General features: G+C 36.2%; 2 protein-coding genes across 2 annotated transcripts; one reads left to right on the top strand and one right to left on the bottom strand.

Annotated features, from left to right (window-relative positions):
• The first annotated feature begins 787 nt into the window (after positions 1–787).
• kcnk4b (potassium channel, subfamily K, member 4b) lies at positions 788–6,174 on the top strand. The gene is made up of 6 exons (XM_073824096.1): positions 788–1,034; positions 3,171–3,285; positions 3,434–3,594; positions 3,732–3,918; positions 5,076–5,218; positions 5,551–6,174. Exons 1-6 carry the CDS (start codon positions 846–848, stop codon positions 6,172–6,174), a joined length of 1,419 nt encoding a protein of 472 aa, XP_073680197.1. The 5' UTR covers positions 788–845.
• A 2,143-nt stretch (positions 6,175–8,317) lies between these two features.
• LOC141292147 (hatching enzyme 1.2-like) lies at positions 8,318–14,915 on the bottom strand. Its single transcript, XM_073824097.1, has 9 exons — positions 14,847–14,915; positions 14,747–14,765; positions 14,389–14,451; positions 13,701–13,841; positions 12,591–12,708; positions 10,443–10,621; positions 8,739–8,820; positions 8,534–8,661; positions 8,318–8,453 (listed from the first exon to the last, which is right to left on the bottom strand). The coding sequence occupies exons 1-9, from the start codon at positions 14,913–14,915 to the stop codon at positions 8,446–8,448; spliced, it is 807 nt and encodes a 268-aa protein (XP_073680198.1). The 3' UTR covers positions 8,318–8,445.
• Positions 14,916–24,111: the final 9,196 nt, after the last annotated feature.

Here is a 24,111-nt window from a genome sequence, read left to right as displayed (position 1 = left end):
GCTCATCTTGTACTAGCTCTGCACATTACATAGTCACATTGGAAAAGTTATGCGCTGTTAGTTCAAAGATTGGACATACATTTTACATATACATGTATATAAATTCTTTTCATTAGATGAGACCCTTTTTTCTCAGCTGGGATCGTGTAGACTTTTATGAATCTGCATTGAAACTGCAATTTGGACCTTCAACCCATTGGCCACCATTGAAGTCCACTATATGGAAAAAAAATCCTGAAATGTTTTCCTCAAAAACTTAATTTCTTTGCGACTAAAGACAGTGAGACATAAACATCTTGGAGCACATAGGGGTGAGTAAATGATCAGAAAAATTTTATTCTGGAAGTGAACTTCAACTTTAATAAAGAAACATTGGCTATATTTTCCAGGTGTTCACATTATTATGTCCAACCCCTATATATATTTATGTATGTATAAGTTGTTGGGATATTTTTGTACAGGTTTTCATTTGTATTTAAATCTAAACACTTGTCTCCCTCAGTGTCCTCTCAATCAGATCACAAAGACGAGGGGTTTCCATGTGAATACAAATCCAAAGACTCTAGCAACTGTCACAGACAGAGCTGGATAAGCCGGAAACGCGAGGAGGAAAAAGAGAGGTTTGTGGCTTAATGTTGAAATTCTGTAGTAGACACTGATATTTCAGCATTAATGGGTTAGACCTAAATCGTCTACCAAGTTGTTTTGTGGTCACACTTCAGCTTTCACAAGTGCTTGCAACTCTCTTTAATGGCTTTGGCTGGTTTTGCAGCCTCGTCCCCAAGAGGACCGACACCAGCCGTGGAAAGGACAAGAATCAGGCAGGCTCCAGCAGACGTTCAGCCATGCATGGTGCCACCCTTATATTGATCCTCATTGGGGTGCTCCTGTACTTGATGATGGGGGCTTTGGTGTTCAATGCCCTGGAGGCTCCAAATGAGGAAAGCCATCATGACGACCTACAAGTCACCCGTCAGGAGTTCTTGGGCAACTACACGTGTGTAGACCCTGAGCATCTGTCAAAGCTGATAGATGTAAGTATTGCTGCAAGTTATGATTATTTTTATAACTGATTAACCTGGTAAATCAATTAATAAGATTTTTAATAACCAAATTTTAATTTTGGATAGAGTTGAGGTCAGAAGTTTACACCCCCCTTTCAGAATCTGCAAAATGTTAATTATTTTAGCAAAATAAGAGGGATCATACAAAATGCATGTTATTGTTTATTTAGTACTGACCTGCGTAAGATATTTTACATAAAATATGTTTACATATAAAAATGAATAGTTTTTTGAATAGTAGAATTTATAAAAATGACCCAGTTCAAAAGTTTACATTTGTTTGTTTAGTGATAGTTTAGTCCCCTGTTTGTCCTGAACAGTTAAACTGCCTGCTGTTCTTCAGAAAAATCCTTCAGGTCCCACAAATTCTTTGGATTTCCAGCATTTTTGTGTATTTGAACCCTTTCCAACAATGACTGTATGATTTTGAGATTCATCTTTTCACACTGAGAACAACTTAGAGACTCATATCTATTACAGAAGGTTCAAACGGCAGAAAAAAAACTGATGTTTTAAGAGCAAGGGCAGTACTAAATGAAAAAAAAAATGATATTTAGGCAAATTAAGAAAAATTTACACATCTCCATTCATCTCCACCCTCCAGCCTCTTAATGCATGTTTTTTTCTTTCTGGAGCATCAGTGAATCTTTGAATCTTCTGTAATAGTTGCATATGAGCCTGTCAGTTGTCCTCAGTGTGAAAAGTTGAATCTCAAAATTATACAGTCATTGTTGGAAAGGGTTCAAATACACAGAAATGCTTGAAAACCAAAGAATTTTTGGGACCTGAAGGATTTTTCTTAAATACAGCAGGCAGTTTAACTGTTCAGGACAAATAAGGGACTCATGAACAACTATCACTAAACAAACAGCTGTGGATCATTTAGGGAAACACAGTTTTAAGAATCAAAGGAATGTAAACTTTAAAAAAAAAAAAAAATCAACTATTATTTTCTCTTGTGGACTATATGTAAACATCTTTCATGTGAAATATCTTATTCAAGTCAGTACTAAATAAACAACATAACATGCACTTTATAATATTCCTCTTATTTTGGTAAAATAGTTAACATTTTGCAGATTCTGAAAGGGGGATGTAAACTTTTGACCTTAACTATATATAGAAAAGAACATGTTATTCCGCATCTTGACCAGTGGTACAAATTCTGCAAGGTCTATTAAAACCAATACAGATGTTATGAATGCATGTATGCTATAGATTGCATGCACAGAAATTTTAAAATATAATTTAAAATAGAAACATTACATTCTAAACAGCTGTATGTTCACAGCAGGTTGCCAGTTGGTTAAAACACAGCGTGAACTGGAGCCATGGAACCCAGCAAATGAACTGGGTCAGAGATCGCAGATTCTACCCTACCCTAAAAAGCATCAACATTCATTTTTAAATCTCTATGACCATTGGCATATTAAAATGTGGATAAATCAACTCATCAACTAACAGTGCAAGACTTGTTGCCTTCCACTGTCAATTTCCCCTTTGCCAGGAGTTTGACTGACAGGCGATCTGACCAATCATAACGGAATATCTGCAATTTTGTCTAACAAACAAACCAGACAGGACAGTAGATTAACCTCAGTGGACTTGAACTTGAAAATGTTCTGTATTGATGTCTTTCCGCAGTTTAAAAGATAGGCCTACATCATGCTATAACTAGCAAAAAGAAAGAAATGATCGTTCAAATGCCACTTGAACTCAGGCGCTACATTGATCTGTCACGACACTTTAAAGAGCCACAAAATGGTATTTATTGTTTGAATTTCTTTTAAATTACAAAATTTGAAAGCTAAGACTGTCTTGTCTGACGGCGCATTGTCAGATTCCTCTTTACTCCGCAATGCATTTTTGACTGCATGAGAACATGATGTGTGGTGTTAGAACACCATGGCTTGTCGGATGTAGCAACAGTTCCTAAGAAGGATGGGTCTTTGTTGTGTGTCCTCAATCTGGCAACCCAGATGAGCATCGAGTCTGAAAAGGAGGGGCAGGAGAAACTACCCTCTTCAATATTTTGAACCCTAACTCTCAACCTCTGTTTAATACAGTATCTCATCTTTCTCCCTATACTCCATTGTCTCTATACAGAAGGTGGCAGAGGCTATCAGTGTTGGAGTTGACCCCAACAGTAATTCCACATTCAGCACCAGTTGGGACCTGGCCAGCGCTTTCTTCTTCTGTGGCACCATTGTCACCACCATCGGTATGGGACTGCCATGTCACTGGCTGAACACACCTGCATGTTAAAGCCAGAGCCTGGCCTGGCCTCTGCATTCTGGGGATCATTGGCACTGTGAGATGTCTAAAAATATCTGCCATCAGATCACAGCAAGTGTTTGTCTGTGGTCCAGGTTATGGAAACATCTCTCCAAAGACAGAGTGGGGTCAGTTCTTCTGTATCTGCTTTACACTGGTGGGCATCCCCTTGTTTGGATTTCTGCTGGGTGCCGCAGGAGACCATCTGGGGACGTCACTGAGGAACGCCATTGCTAAAGTTGAAGCTCTTTTATGGGTAAATGGTGATGATGACAAACATAACCTCACAAGACAATCACTGTCTTATACATCAAGGGGCTGTAAACTTTTGTCGCAATGATTTTAAGCTTCTCTTAACATTTTTCTTCAATCTTCTTTATCTTCTTCATTCAGAAGTGGAAGGTGAGCCCAACCATCGTGCGTGTCATCACCGCTCTGCTGTCCATCCTGCTGGGCTGCGTGCTCTTCATCTTTTTGCCAATTTTAGTCTTCCAAAGGGTTGAAAATTGGAGTTTGCTGGAATCCGCCTACTTTGTGGTCATCACGCTCACTACAGTGGGCTTTGGAGACTATGTTGCAGGTACCACTGGGTGAAATCCACCCTTATTTAGTTTAGTCTTCGAATGTTTAGTCTGTTACTCCATAACGACTTGCAATGCTAAACACCTTATCGCTATTTTCCAAGAAACCCACAAATGAAAAATCTGTCATTGCTCATTAACCCTCATGTTGTTCTGACCTATGCAAAACACAAAATAAGATATTTTTTGAAGATTTTGAATGTTTTAGCTTTCTTCTCTGAGGAGGCAAGGGAGGCAGTGCCTCCTTTAAAATATTGAATGAGATAACAAATTGTAGTAGAAAACAATGGCAGTATTACAAAATTTACCATTAAAAATCACACATTTTTCTAAAGAAACATTATCCAGCAGCGACATCAGTAGGTCCCCTGATCCAATTGACTTTTAACAGACCCCCTAAAGCATGCAGTGAGTTTGGTGGGGGGTAATTGAGAAAGAATAGGCAAAAGTCACGTGAGAGGCAATGCAATATGATTGGATATGATTATTTTTGGCTGTGATTGGTTCATAAGCTATGCGATTGGTTCATTTGTGCGATTTCCGCATTCGTGAATCAGTCTGAATAAACAATATTATGGCGTTAATGGGAAGACTAATTTAAAAAAGCAAGTAAACAACTCAAACACTTAGATATAACCACGTTGTTACATCAAAATGAGACTTAAATGGCCTGAAAACATTATCTGGGGGAGTTTTTTTAGTGAGTGATCAGCTTGATGATATTTAGAGGAAATCTCCATGTCTGTGACCAGTATTTACTGTGCTTTGGTGACTGATGATCCAAAAAATTCAAAAACAGTTAAAATTGTTGTTTTAATTGTTATGGCCTCGAGTTATTATTTTGGAATAAATGTAAAATGCTTAAAACACTAAACTGATTCAATTCATACAGTACTTGGTTTAATAAACAGAATACTGATTAATTTTATTTTATTTTTCTCATAGTGTAAATAATGTTTGTTCAACCAAGAAAATGTGACTAGGACATGAATTTACATTTGATTTAAAAACAATTATTGGCACATATTTCGCTACGTTTTCGCCATGAGATTATGTAGCCATAGAATAACTAGGCAAAGTCAAACAGGTTTGGAATCACATGAGGGTGAATAATTGATGACAGAAATTTCGTTTTCATTTTCTTATTGTCCATCAGGTGATGGCGGTGATGCAGGTCATGATCATTGGTACAAGCCTCTGGTGTGGTTCTGGGTTTTGTTTGGATTGGCCTACTTTGTGTCCATTCTCTCCATGATTGGGAACTGGATCCTGGTTGTTTTGAGAAAAACCCGAGCTGAGGTAGGCCAATGCTTAAATCATGATGACTAATTAATTTTTCATAATCAAATGTCTTGTGGAGTTTATGAATAAGGTCAGTGCCTGGTCAGACTCCCTGGTCAAACTCAACACTGCAACTCAAATGGAATTTTTCAACTTCTCTCTCAATTCCCGCTCCTTCTATCTTCATAATAACCTTCCTTCCATTTTCCCTCATACCTGTAATTCATCTCCACAACTCCTATTAACCTAAAATCTGTATCAAATGTCAATCATTCTGTTCCTGGTGACATACAAATCTCTCCATAACTCTCAAGCCTTTCCATTTCTCCTGCCCTACTTTCTGCTCTCAGATGGAGGAGTTGAGAGCACACGCTACAGACTGGACTCAAAACATCCAGAACATGTCTGTGGACTTCCGCATTGCAGGAAAATTCGATGATCCTTTCAAGCGCACCAGGCGAAAGCGCCGTCACAGGCGCCACAAACACGACGGCAGTCAGGGTAGAACCGGAGAGGAAGGAAAAGAGGAGAACGAGTCCGAATCTGACTCCTACACAGGTTCGTCGGACGAGTCAGAAAGCAGCTCCAAGTCCGAATCGGAGGTGACCCAAACAGAACAGGTCCCAGAGGGAGGGGGTGGCAACAAGGCCAAAGATTTAGAGAAAGAGGAAAAACTCCACGCCATGCCTAAAGATCCCATCCTCTCTCAGCCCCTGGATTACTTTGGGGAAAATCTCGCATACATCGACGAGTCTTCAGATGCGGTGAGTGGGAAGATTCACCTGGACCCCCTGCTGGATGTTCCAGAATCGAACCTAACTTCTACAGACAGGCCCAAAAGGAGACGTCAAAGGAGACACTTGAGAAGGGATCAACAGAAACCCAAGAGCCCTAAAACCAGTCCAAACGAACCAGAGAATAAAGCGCCAAATGGAGACATCAGGCAGAAAGATCCATCCACGCCAAAGCTGTGAGCGTCAAGATGTTAATGGGAAAATCAGCTTTGGAATGAAGTTTTGCAAATTAACTAGCTTTAGGATAACTGGAAAGGCACTTGGCGTTATTCTCAGATTTTACTGGGACGAAATAAGAAACTATCCATGTGCCTAAAATTCAGAAGGAGGCGATAGAAAAATCAGGTGTGGTTAAATCTTGGACCGCTCAGCATGAGTGAGAACTTTTATTGAGTAATCAGATAGCAGCCTCATATGCAGAAAGGCTCTTAGTGCCATCTACTGGAGATTCGCTGCACATGACTGGCTCTTTTGTTTATGGATGCACTGACCGCCAGTGAATGTTTTATTCGGTGTGCCTTTCGCTTCTTTCCTAACATCAGAATAATAAAGGAATGGCACCTTGATACTACTAATATTACTAATCCAACTCAACTGACTCTGACCACTCGAATTCAAAAAACTTCAATCTTTTTGTATTACTGACAAATAACAATATGCTATGGAAACCTGTTTTTGCTTCAAGTGAAAAAAATTTGTAATGTTTTTTTAAAGTCTCTTCTGCTCACCAAGCCTGCATTTATTTGATCCAAAGTACAGCAAAAACAGTAAAACTTTGAAATATTTTTTACATTTTAAATAACTTTTCTATATGAATATATTTTAAAATCGAACCTGAATTTTCAGCATCATTACTTCAGTCTTCAGTGTCACATAATCCTTCAGAAATAATTCTAATATGCTGATTTGCTGTTCAAGAAATATTTATTATTAGTATTATACATTTTTAAAACAGCTAAGTACATTTTTTCAGGATTCTTTGATGAATAGCAAGATCCAAAGATCAGCATTTATCTGAAATAAAAAGCTTTTGTAACATTGTACACTATACCATTCAAAAGTTTAATTTATTATAGAAATTTTGGACATTTAGAAATTATAGAAATTAATACTTTTATTTAGCAAGGAAGCTTTAAATTGAACAAAAGTGATGATCAAGACATTTATAATGATCAGATAAATGCTATTCTTCTGAACTTTCTACTCATTAAAGAAACCTGAAAACATTCTACTCAGCTGTTTTCAACATAATATTAGTAACAAATGTTTTTGAGCAGCAAATCAGAAGTTTAGAATGATTTCTGAAGCATGTGATTGAGGCTAAAAAATCAGCTTCACAGGAATAAATGATATTTTAAAATATATTCAAACAGAAAACAGTTATTTAAAATTGTAAAAATATTTCAAAGTTGAGACCTTTTTAAAAAAAAAACACTTTTTTTGGCCTATAAAAAATGATCTATCACAATATGAGTATTTCTCATAATTATGACATTTAATCTTGCAGTTGCCACTTTTTCTTGGAACTGTGACATTATTTCCCATTATTTCCTTTATATCTCACAATAGTCATATCCTATAATTCTGAAATCCCTTTTGTGAAATCCCACAGTTACTACTTTGTCTTGTAACTGGGACTCCGTTTTTGTTCAGAGCTGCAATTTTATTTCTTAAAATTGTGATTTATCCCCATAATTTGTAATAATTGCAGCTTAATTGCAACTTTTTGTCTGACAATGTAACTATTTTTAATTTATTTTAAATATTTTAATCTCACAAATGCTACCTTATGTCTTACAATAACTTTATTTATCATGATTTTAACTTTTTCTCAGTTTTTTTTATTCTTGCAACTTTATATATTACAAATGGCACTTATGCCACAATATAACTATTTCTCATAATTGTGAATTTACGTTTGTTATTGCAACTAATTTTCATAAATCCACTTTTATTTCTCATAGTTTGGACTTTTAGTTGCAACTCCAGTCTCAGTCAACTGCAATCTCAGTTGCAACTATATTTCTCATAACTGCAACCTTTATTTCTGATAATTGCAACTTTTAATATCATACATTTTGCCATGCATCACGTAATTGTGATTTCTCCATTTTGTGTTTTTGTGTTTTTACTCTGAAGCAGAAACAGGCGTCCATATTGTGTAGATATATCTCTAACAGGAAATCTGCGTTCAGACGGCTCGTGAGTGTGGCGTGTGTATTTCCCTTAACTTATTAAGTAACTCGAGAAGTTCAACCCTGCTAGGAACTAACACGAAACCACATCAGGAGTCACCCGTAACAAGGTTTATTGCGATTCAACACTGCAGTCAGTCCATTACATTTACGTGGTCAAGTTACAGACAAAGGAGGAAGGAAAAGATGTACTTTGGTTACACAGTACCGTAATCCTTTCATTTGGTCACAATCTGTAATTCACGGGGCTTTGATCTTAAAGAGCTGCAGGTAAAAAAAAAAAAACAGTCATTACCATCCAAAACGCTATTTAAAACAAGACTACATGTGTGTAATGTGCTCACCACACTCATAGAGCTTGTTGATCTTCTGAATGTCAATGTTAGACATTTCCAGTCTCTGTCCGATCTGCACTGAAGAGTTAGGAATTGGAGTGATGGTTTCCTTGCCATACTGTATGGCGAATGCGGTCCTGCAGATGGAGGGTGAGGGTGTACTTTATATATCTGTACTGCAGCATGATTTCAAGTAATATGGGTGAAGCTTTACCTTCCATAATGCATGATGGAGTTGTAGTCATAAGGGGTATTCAGATTATTTGTGTCCTTCTTCTGAAAGTTGTATGCAGATGCTGTGCAAGGGCAAACAAGTGTTTATTGGTACTGAGGTTTTCATTACAATAAAATAAAGCGATTGTTTCTTAAAACGCCTTGAGAATTTGACACTTTCTATCCACTTTTCTTAAACCTACCCAATTTTTCAATCAAAAAACAGTTTAGTATGTTTTTTTAATCCATTTAATTTACAGGGACGTGGGTAGTGTCCTTATAAACCATGTTTACATTGTAATACCCATGTCATTATGCACATTTGTGACCCTGGACCACAAATCCAGTCAGTTTTTTGAAACTGAGATTTATTCATCATGTGAAACTTTGGCCAAGATACAGCTATTTGAAAATCTGGAATCTGAGGGTGCAAAAAAAAAAAAAAAAAAAAAATCACCTTTAAAGTTGTCCAAATGAAGTACTTAGCAATGCATATAACTAATCAAAAATTAAGTTTTGATATATATATATATACAGCAGGAAATGCTCAAAATATCTTCATGAAACATGATATTTACTTAAAAGAAAAATTGATCATTTTGACCCATACAGTGTATTTTATTGCTACAAATTTACATGTGCAACTTAAAGGGATAGTTCACCCAAAAATGAAAGTTTGATGTTTATCTGCTTTCCTCCAGGGCATCCAAGATGTAGGTGACTTTGTTTCTTCAGTAACACAAACGAAGATTTTTAACTCAAACTGTTGCAGTCTGTTAGTCATATAACGGCAGGGAATGGGCACTAAATCTTTGAAAGTAAAAAAAAAACATGCACAGACAAATCCAAATTACACCCTGCGGCTCGTGACGATACATTGATGTCCTAAGACACGAACCGATCGTTTTTTGCGAGAAACTGAACAGTATTTATATCATTATTTACCTCTGATAAACAACAATGGCCAACTGTCCTTACCATGTGCGCAGCATCCGGTTTGTTACCTTTGTACGAGCTCTGGCGTGGTACACACAAACGCTGGATGGGGAAAAATTATCGCTGAAGAAGTTTATGGGTGTGTTGATATCCAGCCGATGATCAAGCAACCATAACTTCAAGCATTCAGGTTCAGAAGTTAGAAATCGGTGAAAAGTCAACAGTCCCAGATGAGTTCACGCAAGCAAACGTAATCTTTTAGCTTTAAATCGGTTTGAACAATCAGGATAAGCGCAAGTAATTACCATTTTGAATAGCCACTTTACCCACAATCTCTGTGCACTCTGTAAACAATGAGTATCGTACACAAACAAACAGATCGCTTCTGGGCATTTGCGTATACTACGCCAGAGTGTGTACACAGGTAACGCACCGGATGCTGAGCACGCGTTTAGGACAGTTGGACATTGCTGTGTATCCAAGGTAAAAAATGATATAAATACTGATCGTTTCATGTCTTAGGACATCAATGTATCGTCACTGCCATTATATGACTGACAGACTGCAGCGGTTTGAGATAAAAATCTTTGTTTGTGTTCTACTGAAGAAACAAAATAACCTACATCTTGAATGTCCTGCAGGGGGTAAGAAGATAAACATCAAATTTTCATTTTTGGGTAAACTATCCCTTTAAGACTAGTTTTGTGATCCAGGGTTACATTTGTGTCCACACACACACACACACACACACACACACACATCCTCTGACCTTGAGGAATATTCTCCCAGTTGATCCGGACGTACTGGTCTCTATCGCTCCTGGTGTGTTCGTGGTGGAAGCCCAGAGAATGGATGAGCTCGTGTTCAATGATTCCGTGAGATACACAGCCGTTCACAGACAGAGACACCTGCTGTTTACCTCCAGATCTCCCTACCGTAGATGAGCAGCTGTAAGGAAAGATATATGTTCAAAACACTGAAAAAGTTACATTAAAAACCAGCTTTTTTCATTATAGTGTGACAGTAAATTTAAATTTAAACTAATGTGTAAACTCAAATGTACATTAGCATTCAAAAGCAATATTGCAAAATATTATTACAATTTAAAATAACTGTTTTGTATTTTAATATATTTTAGGATGTAATTTATTTCTGTGATGACAAAGCTGAATTTTCAGCATCATTACTCCATTCTTCAGTGTCACATGATCCTATAGAAAGCATTCTAATATGCTGATTTGGTGTTCAAGAAAACTGTAGTGCTGCTTAATATTTTTGTGAAAACGGTGATACACTTTTTCATAATTATTTGATGAACAGAAATCATATTTATTTAGAATTAAAATCATTATAACATCATACATATCTTTAATGTCACTTTTGATCAATTTAATGCATCCTTGATGAATAAAAGTATTATTAACAGCAACAAAAATCTTACTGACTCTACACTTTTGAATGGTATTCAGATATACTGGTATATACTGAGTACACTACCAGTCAAAACTTTTTGAACAGTATGATTTTTTTAAAGGAACACTCCACTTTTTTTGGAAATAGGCTCATTCTCCAACTCCCCCCGAGTTAATAAGTTGAGTTTTACCGTTTTGAAATCCATTCAGCCGTTCTCCTGTTCTGGCGATATCACTTTTAGCATAGCTTAGCATAGATCATTGAATCCTATGAGACCAATAGCATCGCGTTCAAAAATGACCAACGAGTTTCCATATTTGTTGTATTTAAAACTTGACTCTTCTGTAGTTATATCGTGTACTAAGACCGGTGGAAATGCAAAGCTGCGAGTTTCTAGGCTGATAAGATTAGGAACTACACTCCCATTCCGGCGTAATAGTCAAGGAAGTTTGCTGCCGTAATATGGCCGAAGCAGGAGCAGTAATACCACGCAGCACATGTGCAAATGCTGAACTAGCTGGGAACTCATTTCTGATAATACTCCGCCTGCTTCGGAATGGAAGTGTAGTTCCTAATCTTATCAGCCTAGAAACTCGCAGCTTTGCATTTCCACCAGTCTTAGTACACGATATAACTACAGAAGAGTCAAGTTTTAAATACAACAAATATGGAAACTCGTTGGTCAATTTTGAACGTGATGCTATTGGTCTAATAGGATTCAATGATCTATGCTAAGCTATGCCAAAGACTATAGAATACCCAAGACATGTCACTCGTGTAGTTTTGAATGGGGAAAAATGCAACGCTCATTATGGCCGCGAAGCCCCGCCTTCTTAGCGAAAGAGCCAATCGTTGATTAGAAAAGTCAGCGCGTCACTGCAGCTGCAGTTAGAAGTCCTGGTTGCTATAGAAACAATCGGCGCTCTAAGACGTGCACTCAGTACTGCGCATGCGCACTGGCTCATCTAGCCGGAAAAATAAGCGTTTTTTCACGCTATTGGAGCACAAGGAACCATATTTATGAGGCAGTTCTTGTTGGATTTCTTTGGAGATTTAAAATATGAAATTTAATCGTAAGCTTGGTGAACAGTTTTGGAGAATTTGATGTTTCCCCATTCAAACAGATAGGAGCTGCACTTGTATGCCCGAGAGGCGTTTCAAAGATGGCCGCCGAGTGACATGACTTGCCTTAAAGGGACTTTGGCTATGCTAAAAGTGATATCGCCAGAACAGGAGAACGGCTGAATGGATTTCAAAACGGTAAAACTCAAATTATTAACTCCGGGAGTTGGAGAATGAGCCTATTTCCAAAAAAAGTGGAGTGTTCCTTTAAAGCCTGATGCTAAAATTCAGCTTTGAAATCACAATAAATAAAATTTTTAAATGCACTCAAATGGAAAACAGTCAATTTAAATAGTAAAATAATTCAGATTTTACTGTTTTACTGTAATTTGCATCAAATAAATGCAGGCTTGGTGAGCGGAAGAAATGTGGTCAGGCTCACCCTATTAGATTCTCAATGCTGATGTAGTCCACTTGATTGGTTCGTGGAACAAAACGGACACAGGTTTTTGCAGCGATGCTTTTCATTGCATTTTCAATCACTGTCTTCTCATCGTCATCTAACATTCACACAAACAATGATGTATGTTATTGGATTAAAAGTTTAATTAAAAGTTTGGGATCAGTAAGACTTGTAATGTTTTTGAAAGAAGTCTTTTACGCTAATCAAGCCTGCATTTATTTGATCAGAAACACAAGTAATACTGCAAAATGTTATTACAATATAAAATAATGGTTTCTATTTTAATATACATTATAATATTTTTTTTTTCTTGCGATGCAAAGCTGTATTTTCTTCAGCTGTTACTCCTTCAATCTTCAGTGTCACATGATCCTTCAGAAAGCTTTCTAATATACTGATTTATTATGGATGTTGGAAACAGTTGTGCTACCAAATATTTTTTGGAACCTGTGATACTTTTTTTCAGAATTCTTTAATGAATAAAAAGTAAAGAAAAAAACTGCATTTATTCAATATATAAATCTTTTCTAACAATATCAGTCTTTGCTATTACTTTTGATCAATTTAACACATTCTTGCTGAATAAAAGTAATCATTTCTTTAAAAAAAAGAAAGAATACAAGTTTACTGACCCCAAACTTTTGAACAGTAGTGTATATTGTCCAAAATATATATTTTTTTTTAAAATGCTGTTCTTTTTAACTTTTTATTCATCAAATAATTCTGAAAAAAAAGGAACACAGGTTCCAACTAAATATTAAGCAACACAACTGTTTCCAGAATTGATAATAAATCAGCATATTAGACTGATTTCTGAAGGATCATGTGATGCTGAAGACTGGAGTAATGATGTTGAAAAATTCAGCTTTGATCACAGAAATAAATTCGATTTTGAATGTATATTAAAACAGAAGAACATTATTTTATACTGTGATAATATTTCACAATATTTAATTTGTTTCTGTATTTTGGATCGAAGAAACACAGCCTCGATGAGCATTAGAAATGTATTAAAAATACATAAAAAATCTTACTTAATCCAAACGTTTGACCAGCAGTGTACATAAAAGTGTATTTCTCGTTACTCACAGAAGTCTTTAGCAATGGTATATGGCACCTCAACCCGTCCAGACGAGGATTTTGGCCATTTGCAGTAGTCATTCAAGCATTTCATGGCATTTTTTGTTTTGGGTAAGACCATATCTCCCTCCAGAAGCATGTCACTGATCTCTGAATCATCAAAACAAAAAGAGTTGGAATCATTTCACTCATTTAATTTAAAATTATTGTTAAATTAATTACCCTCATGTCGTTCCAAACCAGTAAGACCTTTGTTCATCTTCAGAACACAAATGAAGATATTCTTGATGAAATCCGGTAGTAAGGACATGGTTAAAATAGTCCATGTGACATCAGTGGTTCAACCGTAATATCACGGAATAGAAGAAATTGTTGAATAAAGTCGTTCTTTTTGTTTTCTTTGCGCACAAAACATATTTTTGTAGCTTCGTAACATTACGGTTGAACCACTGATGTCACATGGACTATTTTAATAATGTCCTTACTACCTTTCCGGGCTTTGAATGTGTCAGTTGCGTCGCTGTCTATGCAGGGTTTCTATGTAGAAAGCTCTTAGATTTCATCAAAAATATCTGGATGTATGTCTTACGGGTTTGAAACGCCATGAAGATGAGTAACTAATAAGAAAATTTCATTTTCGGGTGAACTAACCCTTTAAAAAAGCCTAACATTGTCATAGTCAAGTAGTAACTGTTACCTTTGTTTGCTTCCAGAATTCTTGAGAAAATATCTGTATCATCATGCTTCTCAGACTGGACATCTGAACAAAGAACAACAATATCAAACCTCATTTCCGATATTTTATCGGTCTAAATTAGTGGTTAATCCTGGTACTGGGCACCCCAATATTGCATAAGCTAGTCACGGTCATTCATGAACAATTTCTTCATTGCTTCTTTCATGTGACAACTAAACGAAAGACTTGGGAGGTGAAGAAATCATTTATTTTCCTCAAAAATTAACTTTGAATGCATTATAATGCCTTTTAACGTCACTCGAATTAAATGACTTCCAAAAAGATTGAATGAACAAATGAAGGTTGAATAGAAACTTACCTTGATCAGTGGGCAGCACCTGTGGAAAGAGCAGATATAGAGTGAATGAGCAAAAGTGAATGAATGAAGGATGCTCGACCCTTAGAGCTTCTGCTCTTACCGTAGCAGGAAAAGCTTGAGAGAGATTTAGCAGCACAGCCCAGATGGCAAAAAGCAATATGCAGTCCATTTCCCCTCAGTGTGTCTGAAAAAAGATTTCTACCTGAGTGTGGAACTGTGAAAGAGCTGAGCAGAAGCCTTTCTTATATAGAAGACATCTTGGAGTGTCCAGCATTGGGTTTAGGGTTAAAATCAACACAGACCACTTGAAAAGACCTCAATCTAAGCTTTTACATCAGCCTCACCCATTATAAATAAAACTGAATTTGTATGTTTGTTTCACAATTAGACTAAAACAGCAACATTTAGTATGACAACGAAATGGCCATGTTGCTCAAACAGTCTAAATAAATGGTAAGAGTTCTTTTTATACACTATATTAAAAAGTATGGGGTCAGTGAGATTTGTTTTAAAAGAAATAAATACTTTTATTCAGCAAGGACGCATTAATTAAAAATTGATCAAAAATCACCCTGAATTATCTAATTATCAAAGAATCCTGAAAAAAAAGTATCTTGGTTTGCACAAGAATCCTAAGAAGCATAACTATTTTCCACATTTATAATAATAAAAAAATGTTTCTTGAGCATCAAGTCAGCATATTAGAATTATGTCCAGATTAATCATGCTACACTGCTTTATTATCACATAAATTACATTATTGTAATTATTTAAATTTTTCAAATGTTCACTGTATTTTTAAATAAATAAATGCAGCACACTTGTAAACCACTTTGTTCAAGAACATGAAAAACATGATAGCGTAATAATATAAAATGTTTATCAGAAGTCAGCTAATACTCATCAGAGTCACTGACGATTTTTACAAACTTCATTTATATAGACAGAATGCTCACATTTGCATAGAAATGCTAATTAGTCTACACAGAATGTTTCAAAAAAGCATATGCAGAATATATACTGCTAAAATCATGCAGCCAGATTTAGTGTGCTATTCACTGTGTGTATTAACCATTAGTTAATACTGCTGCATGAAAGACTTAGAAAGAGCATGTTGATAAACTGGTTTCTGGTCCTTGAATCTGATTGGCTGAGAGGAGTGTGATTTCTCTACTTCACATAATATACAGCTTTGAATACTGTAATACAATAAGCTTTTAATAAAGCAATTCAATGTTACTTTGTTGCTAAAAGTGACGTTTTCAAATTAGTAATGGAGGCCTTTGTTCGGCTGTTAAACTGCCAACCTGAGATTTGAATCTGTGGCGGGATAAAGGTAGTTTACACAAAAGAGGGTTTTTAAAGACACTCCATTTTTGTTTCTTCTTATGTTTTTACACACTTGTGTTGTCAAACTGTTGTATAAATGCAATATCATACAATATGGCTGTATATTGGTACAGGTGCGATTTGGACTTAGCCGTACCAATATGGGTCATTCAACAGAACTAGTGCAAGCTGCTGTCCCACAACCAAAAAACACTTTTACATTTATGTATTCAAATCTTAGATGTTTACTAAAATCCTTTTATTATCTATTAAAACCCACTATAATATTAAAATAAAAATACTAAATACTAAGTACTAAAATATCAGTAAGCAATAATATATATAAAACCATAATTTAGTGGGTACTTGTAATTGGGAGGTGGCTGTCCCAAACCCTAACACCTAAATTTTAGCTTATGAAAATTATATTGAACATGTTTTTGCATTTTATTCCATTGTTGTTTTTAAAAATGTCTTTTTGATTTTTTTTTAAAGTTAGGTTATAAATATATATAAATATATATATTTATTTATTTTAGATTTTCTTTGACTTTCATGTCACTACCAAAACAGTGTATGTCTTAGTTCATTGGTTGAGACTGATTATTACTACACCCCTTACATTTATTATGATCAGGAAATATTTATGTGTCACTCTCTCTCTCATGGCTACATGGTGAGTAGATAGGCCTTATCATTTTGAGGTAAATATCTTCAAAAATCTGTGTGTAACTTTAAGGAAAATCACTACCGAACACCATTTTTCTATAATTAAACACATTTTTTGGGGAGTTATTCCATAACATTTAGTTTTTATATGTGTACAACTGTTCAGAACTGTGCTAGGTAACCATGTGGTGATTAGCATCTTTGAGCAAGGTTCAAAAGTTTCTAAAATTGTCACTACCAAAACAGCCATGACTGAAACATTTGATGAAGCTTCTGTGGTGACTTTTTTGGTGATTTTTTGGGGGGCGTTATCCCATTAAATTGTCACTACTGAAACAGTCACAAATGAAACATGCCATATTTGTTTCAGTAGTGACAAAAGGGAACACATAATCCTTTTTAGGGGGAATATAAACACATTTTTAGCACAGTTATGGCATTTTTTTAGTATTTTAGCATGTTTAATGTGATGTGGTGGCTACAAAAACATTACTGTCACTACCGAAAATGTGCAATCACAAGTCGACCTAAACATGGGATGTTTTGTCAAACATAAAGTATACTGAATTAGCAACTAAGATGTTATGACAGTTTTGTTCAATGTATTTTCAAACTTATGAATCCTTAACTGAAAACAGTATGATCAACCTTTTGCCTTTTACAAAGAAAAATTGGATTCAAAATATAACAAATCTCATAAATCACACTTGAAATATTGGTAAAATTGTAATTGTTATTGATTTACCTCTGAAAACTTTTTTAATAAAGAAAGAAACAATATATATTTACAAGGAAGATGTAAGCAAAATCTTAATAGGTCAATAAAGCCCTTCTTATTACATTTTAGATTACAGTGTTTCGATAGTGACAAATTTGAGGAGAAGACAAATATTTCAAAAGCTTCTGATAATACAGTATAAGAAATTAACTGCACAATTACAAATGTGTCCCTTGGCTATTATACGATTTGCATGCATTTAAAATTTGTGAAACATTGTTTTCAAGACTTTTCCAACTCTAACTTTGAACCAATTCAATAAAATGGTCCTTAGTGCACCACTGCCATACAAATACAAGGAAATATTCCAGGGCCCCCACGTGAGACTTTTTTTTTTTTTTTTTTACCTCAGAAAAGCATAAAAGTGATTCAAAACAGCGTTTTCCCATAGTAGTAAATTCCCATTTACAGCAAACATATGAGTGGAATAAAAATCTAAGCAGGAGAATTGGGTTCTTCTTATGGTTCTACATAGCAAAATTTGACAAAAGTGCTGTAACACCTTTAAAGACAGATGCAATATAGCATGTAAAGTGGTTCCCCTATGATTACAAGCTAATGAACCACTTTTAGTGCTAGAGTGTACATGAAACAGCTGAGCAATTCAAAACAAACAATCAAACAAAAAAACTTGCATTATGAATGCCAGCTGAAACATCTTGAAATACTGTGAAGGAAACAAATGTAATCTGACTCAGAAGGTGAGGCTGCCATAATCCTGTGCTGAAAGCTTACCTTAAAACCTTGTGAAGTGCTGAAATAACACTTCACTCCAAACGACAGATCTTTTCAGTTCATTCAGATATGATTCAAATGACTTTGTTGAAAATGGTAATCCCCATTCACTTCAATTACACACATTTTGCATTAATTAACTTATTTGTATTTTAATGAAAAACAATTATTCCAATTTGGCCAAAACCTAATGTTTTAACTTTGATGTGAAATTACAGTTAAGTGATTTTACTATTGTATGCATGTTGATCAACAGCAACAGAAACAGTTATACATAAGGCAATAAATCCAAAAATGAGCAAGAAAAAAAAAATTGGTGTGTTATAAAAATCTTATAAATCCAAAATTTAACTCAAACATGAATCATAAATGTTTCAATCACCTGATATTTCACCTTGCAAATGACAACATAATTCGACAACCTTGAGTACTAGTAATCATGTGTGATAAGGAAATAAAAATGCTTAATACCACGACTTTCTCACTCCTTATTGCGTTATTCTTTGCATTTTGTGTTTCTCACTGATTACCTTGGCATCGCTGCACACTGTTATCACATTGTTGCTTCACTACAGGAGCTTAAACTGGGCCACATGCTCGGATGTCTCAACTTTCGTGGACGGAAACATTTGACCTTGTGCTCGAGGACACTCTGTACAAAGACGTCACTAGTCGGCAGACTGGCACAATCCACTTAGCCGCTGCGTAATCACATCACCGCAAGATGGCGCTGCGGTGCGCCCACGATGATGCAATTACACCATTCGCTTTTTTTGAGTGTTTTATTATAGACCACTCAAATCTATACTAAACGAATATAAAGCATATTTGTGTTGCATTCAGAAAGAGGCGGGTTTGTAATCAAAAACAGATTACATTACAGTACACGCATGCTATCATCAAGTTATGTATTATATGACAGTCTTTTATGACTCACTTCATACAACCTCTGTTACCATAAATAGACTACGACTTCAAAAGGTTATTTATTAATTGCTTCACCCAAAAATTCCACTCATGTTTAAAATAACTGGTTTTATCAGTGTCTGAGGAAATTAAGCCAGTACATTCTTTGGCTGGAATTAATTATTTGTTATTTGGAGTTTGTGCGTTTCATTGTGAGTTTGTTCAAAAGAGATAGATTGTTTAACATGAGAATGATTCAGTGTCCTCTTACTGCATAGCCTTCACCTCCCAGCTGTTGTCTCTTTTTGAGGCTATTCGTGTTTGTGTCGTTGTTCCCACCTGTTTCTAGGGTCATGACCTCTATCAGCATTCCAGAGCACCGAGGTGTGACCTTTTGTGGTAGAGCCATAAACCAAATTTACACAAAAGCGTCCGTCGGAAAAGATCTCATGATCCTCTTTAAAAGTTGTAAAACATCTACACGGTGACAGGACCGTTCAAATGAGGGCATGTGAGGAAACGTGCTGTAAAGAAGCTGCGTGTGAAGAGCTTCAGACAGAATGCGCCAGCGTGCAGCTCTCGGCTGAAATGCAGCGTAGGCTGCGTCGGGGAATGACCTTGAATTCAAGGTCGTGTGTATATTCTCAATGACAACGAGAACACTCGCGCTTCCTGCTTCTTTTTTTATCCTTTTTCTTGCAGCACATCGTTGTGCGTCTACACAAACCCATGTGTTTTGTTTATATTAATAATGTTCCAATAAATGTCTAATTACTTTTATTGTAACAAAACGGACAGGTTTCAGTCACACTGTCTGATGCATTCCTAAAATAGACCACGACACTCTAGTAATTTCTTTAACACGTAACTCTTTTCCGTTACAGCATTGCGCGGCTTTGAGACGCAACGCTGTCTTTTCTCTGAGCCCTGTGCTGTGATCAGGTTACGCTGATTGTAGTCTCTCTCCTTCTTTCTCTCCTTTCCTCTCTCCGCAGTCACTGTGAACTCTGCGCCGCTGGCTCGCCGCCCAAAACTGTTGTATGAACCAGCTGACTATGGGAGGCCTAGAGCAGCGAGTTGGGTCAGTGTCACAAGACCGAGCAGTCTGACATTTTCCATGCCATCTAAAGCGATGCTTGATTTACAGGTCTGCCGTTTAAGCTTCTCTGGAACAAACGCATTCTGTCGCGTTATTACAGAACGGGACCACACAGGCGTAATTTTAGCTTAGCCTGTATCATCAGCTGATATAATAAAACTCACACACTTCTAACAAGTAGTAAAACAAAAGGCCAGATTTTCTGTAAACAATGATGAGCATCTCAAAGGTTTACAAAACACTTCCAGGTAACATACGTGGAACTAAAATGCTGTAAACATGAAATAAAATGTAACATTAAGAAGCCTGCTTTACATAACAGATAAAAAAATTCTGGGAACGTCAGTTTACGGTTCTTCACTATAAATTTTAACGTGACTCCTTTTTTACAGCATTTTTTACAGTTTACTATAAAAATACATGTATTGTCTCATTAAACATAATTCACCTCCATATATGGTAACGTTTACCAATTGTAGAATCATTTTAACATGAATTATTTTTCCTTAAACCCTTACGAAAATTAACAATGATTTTACTACAAATAAAATACTATAGGCAAACCATGGTAATTAACCATGGTTGTACAAATGGTAATCAATACGCTAAAAAACATTGTTACTACAGTTTTACTGTAGTAAAAGCATGGTAAATGTGCGTGTGCACGTAAATGATTTCAGTTGAATGTATGGTTTGGTTTATTAGGATAGAACAATATTTGGCCGAGATACAACTATTTGAAAACCTGCAATCTGAGGGTGCAAAAAAAAAAAATTACAATATTGAGAAAATCACCTTCAAATGAAGTCCCTAGCAATATTACTCTCAAAATGAAGTATATATTTTCGGTTGTAAATTTACAAAATATTAATGGAACATGGTCTTTTTTTAATATCCTAATGATTTTTGGCATAAAAGAAAAATCAATAAGGCTATGGCTACTGCTAAATATAGGCTACCTGTGCTGCCTAAGACAGTTTTGTGGTCCAGGGTCACAAACAATAGTAGGCTACATAACATCAATTAGACTAGTTGTTAAGCTTTATAGTTCCCGACGAGATGCTACAGTTTTGAAAAGGCCGAATTATTTACCGTAGTCACGAATCTTGGCAATTATTAAATGGCCTCAGTTTACATCACGCACTTTGCGGTCCCCCAAAAATAGCACTGGATGTATGAAATCTGAATAAAGGCTTTGGATAATGGATCAAAAGTGTGTAAACTCGTGAGTCAGGCATACAGTAGGTCAATTTCTCTTTATTGTTTAAAGCACTGCTGCTGCTTGTGACGGAGGCGCGGAAACGCGTGATTGGAAGCGGGAGCGGACGTAACGGAGAAACAGCAGACGCAAGAGCGGAGAGGGAGGAGAAAGAACGAGGATATACGTAACCGGGATCTCAGCTGTATTAGCGGAAGACAGGATTCAGGCTTCCAGTGACAACCGAAACAGCAATATGGGGAACTAGTCCAGGGAAGAGCGAATCAGACATGGATTAAACATACGCGTTTGCTCAGCTGACTGCACTCGCGTCGCCATTCATTCAAAATATCGAGTAGCTGCATTGATTTTGTGTCACATATAACGTTAGCTTATCGTACTTAATACAGCACCAGAATTGCTAAGGTAGCTCACTTCAGCAAATAGCCAGAGCATCTGCTCTTTAAATCGGCGTGTACGACAAGACACAGTCTTGTAGTATATGTGACAGTGTATATGTAATAAATATCGGATTGACTCTTTCGCTCAAGAGTTTCTTTGGTTGGCTTCGAGGCGCCAGCAATGCTCTCTGAAATACTGGTAAGTATTCATCCAACCGGCACTCATTATTTTGTGCGTTTAATGTTAATACGCCTGTTTGATAATCACGACTCTGATGTCATACAAACCCCATCACTGGCAAATGTCTGCTGTCGCCGCTAATATTTCCATGTTAGGCTCAGCAGTAAAAACTTTAGACTGTAAATAGGTCAGTGTGTTCTGATAGTTTGCTTGTAGGACTACTAACACCTCCTGGCAGATTTGATGTAGTGCCTAACATTTAAATCCACAGATTCTAGCTTCTTCGTTGCATATAAATGACTATTATGCGCTTTAATTGCGGTAAAAAGGGGGAAAAGTCCGCAGTAACACTTTGCAGCACGCTGACCTTGATCGAGTTGTCCCCTAGCTCATACATTGTGTCAGCGCATGAGATTTTACCTCGGACTCTACTACTCGAGTCATGTCGCATTTCCAGTACAACCCTTCAGTCTGGGAACAAACTAACCTCAGGCGCGACAGATCTACTTTGCATTCGTATTTGAGACATTTCACGTCGTCACTGACGTAATGCAGTTGGTACAAGAAGGTAGTAATTTAATTTGGCTTGTTGTAAGTCTGTGTGCACACTTTGAAGTAGACTTAGTGACAGTGGTTATGTTGCCAAATGTAATCAAAAGCCGTGCTTAACGCTTTACGTACTTAATCGTTTACCTCATTCAAGTTTAAGGTAAAAAAAAAAGTTTAAAATGATGTACTCTGGCAAGAGATAGACTCCAGTCATGTCAATAAAAGCTGATTATTCATTTCTTCTAACTGAAATCTGTGTGATTCTGCATCCTGCCACTAGGCTTTAGTATATAAAACATATCTGTGCGAACTTTTTCGCAAGATACGAAATATGAACCAATAAGTACATTACACTGCAGTTTCCAACGGAAATTAACACTAGACGGATTACACTTATGTTATGCCATATGTTTCGCTTTTTGGATGTAACAAACTTGCTCGGTAGCTCAGCCGGCACATTTAGATTTAAGATGTGGAATCCTTGGGTACGAATCCCGTGAAAAACATGACTCACAACGAAAGAGCTGAAAGATGAGAAATCAAAAAACAAGCTAAAACAAACTTGCGATTGGTTTTTCGTTAGGAGTAGTCCAAATGGTACGTTATTTTAAAATGTCACAGAGTGTTGTAGCGCCACTCGACGGGCATTTCAATTCAAAACTGCGGTGACACGAACAAAACCAACAGCACATAAAATGTACGTTCATCTGTTCTGGAAAAAACAAACGCTCTTTTAGCGCCACTTAGTGGACATTTCACATCGAATATGTCAGGAAACATACTTCGCGTCTTGTGAAAAAGTACCCATAGGTATGTTTTCGTCATGAGATCAGGTTGGTTGTATGTGTACAAGTATACAGTCGAAAGTATACTGCAAATTACAAACATAATCGGCAGACATGTGTGCTAAGAAGTTAAATCTTCAGCCAGTTTTTGCACTTGTGTGGTTAGAAAAAAAAACGGGCTTGTGCTGATGACGAAACTAGAGCTGCAAAACGATTAGTCGCGATTAATCGATTCAAAATAAAAGTTTATGTTTACATTATATATGTGTGTGTACTATGTATATTTATATAAAAACACACACACACACACATATGTTTATATATATTAAAACATTTATATGTATTGTATGTAAAAACTTGTATATATCATTAATAAATATATAAATATAAACATTTTCATAAAAATCTAAAATTTTTCCTTAATATATAATATACATGTATGTGTGTGTATTTATATATACATGCCTACTTACTATATGTGTGTGTGTACTGTGTATATTTATTATGTACATACACTTATTTTGAATCGATTAATCGCGACTAATCGTTTTTCAGCTCTAGTAAAAACTTCGGAAATATGGGGTAGAATGCGGGTACTGCGCTGATAACAAAATTTACACCGTGCATACACTAACATGTGGGTATAGAAAAACGGAGAAAAAAAAACGAATCAGTGAGTCTCTACAGTTTTTTCTTCAGACAGTTTTTGTAAATGTCTTGATAAATGAGTAGTAA

This window comes from Garra rufa, chromosome 19, assembly GCF_049309525.1.
Source record: "Garra rufa chromosome 19, GarRuf1.0, whole genome shotgun sequence".
NCBI lineage: Eukaryota > Metazoa > Chordata > Actinopteri > Cypriniformes > Cyprinidae > Garra > Garra rufa.
The sequence above is the reverse complement of the archived record's forward strand: the minus strand, read 5'-3'. Positions and strand labels throughout refer to the sequence as shown.

Bases quoted from the DNA above. Each gene is read 5' to 3' on its own strand.
- kcnk4b (XM_073824096.1), top strand. From the start codon at position 846: ATGCATGGTGCCACCCTTATATTGATCCTCATTGGGGTGCTCCTGTAC. The intron at 3,919-5,075 runs GTACCACTGGGT...ATTGTCCATCAG, and splicing joins CTTTGGAGACTATGTTGCAG to GTGATGGCGGTGATGCAGGT. The intron at 5,219-5,550 runs GTAGGCCAATGC...TTCTGCTCTCAG, and splicing joins TGAGAAAAACCCGAGCTGAG to ATGGAGGAGTTGAGAGCACA.
- LOC141292147 (XM_073824097.1), bottom strand. From the start codon at position 14,915: ATGGACTGCATATTGCTTTTTGCCATCTGGGCTGTGCTGCTAAATCTC. The intron at 12,709-13,700 runs GTGAGTAACGAG...TGTGAATGTTAG, and splicing joins TACCATTGCTAAAGACTTCT to ATGACGATGAGAAGACAGTG. The intron at 10,622-12,590 runs GTGAGCCTGACC...CTTTCCTTACAG, and splicing joins AGCATTGAGAATCTAATAGG to CTGCTCATCTACGGTAGGGA.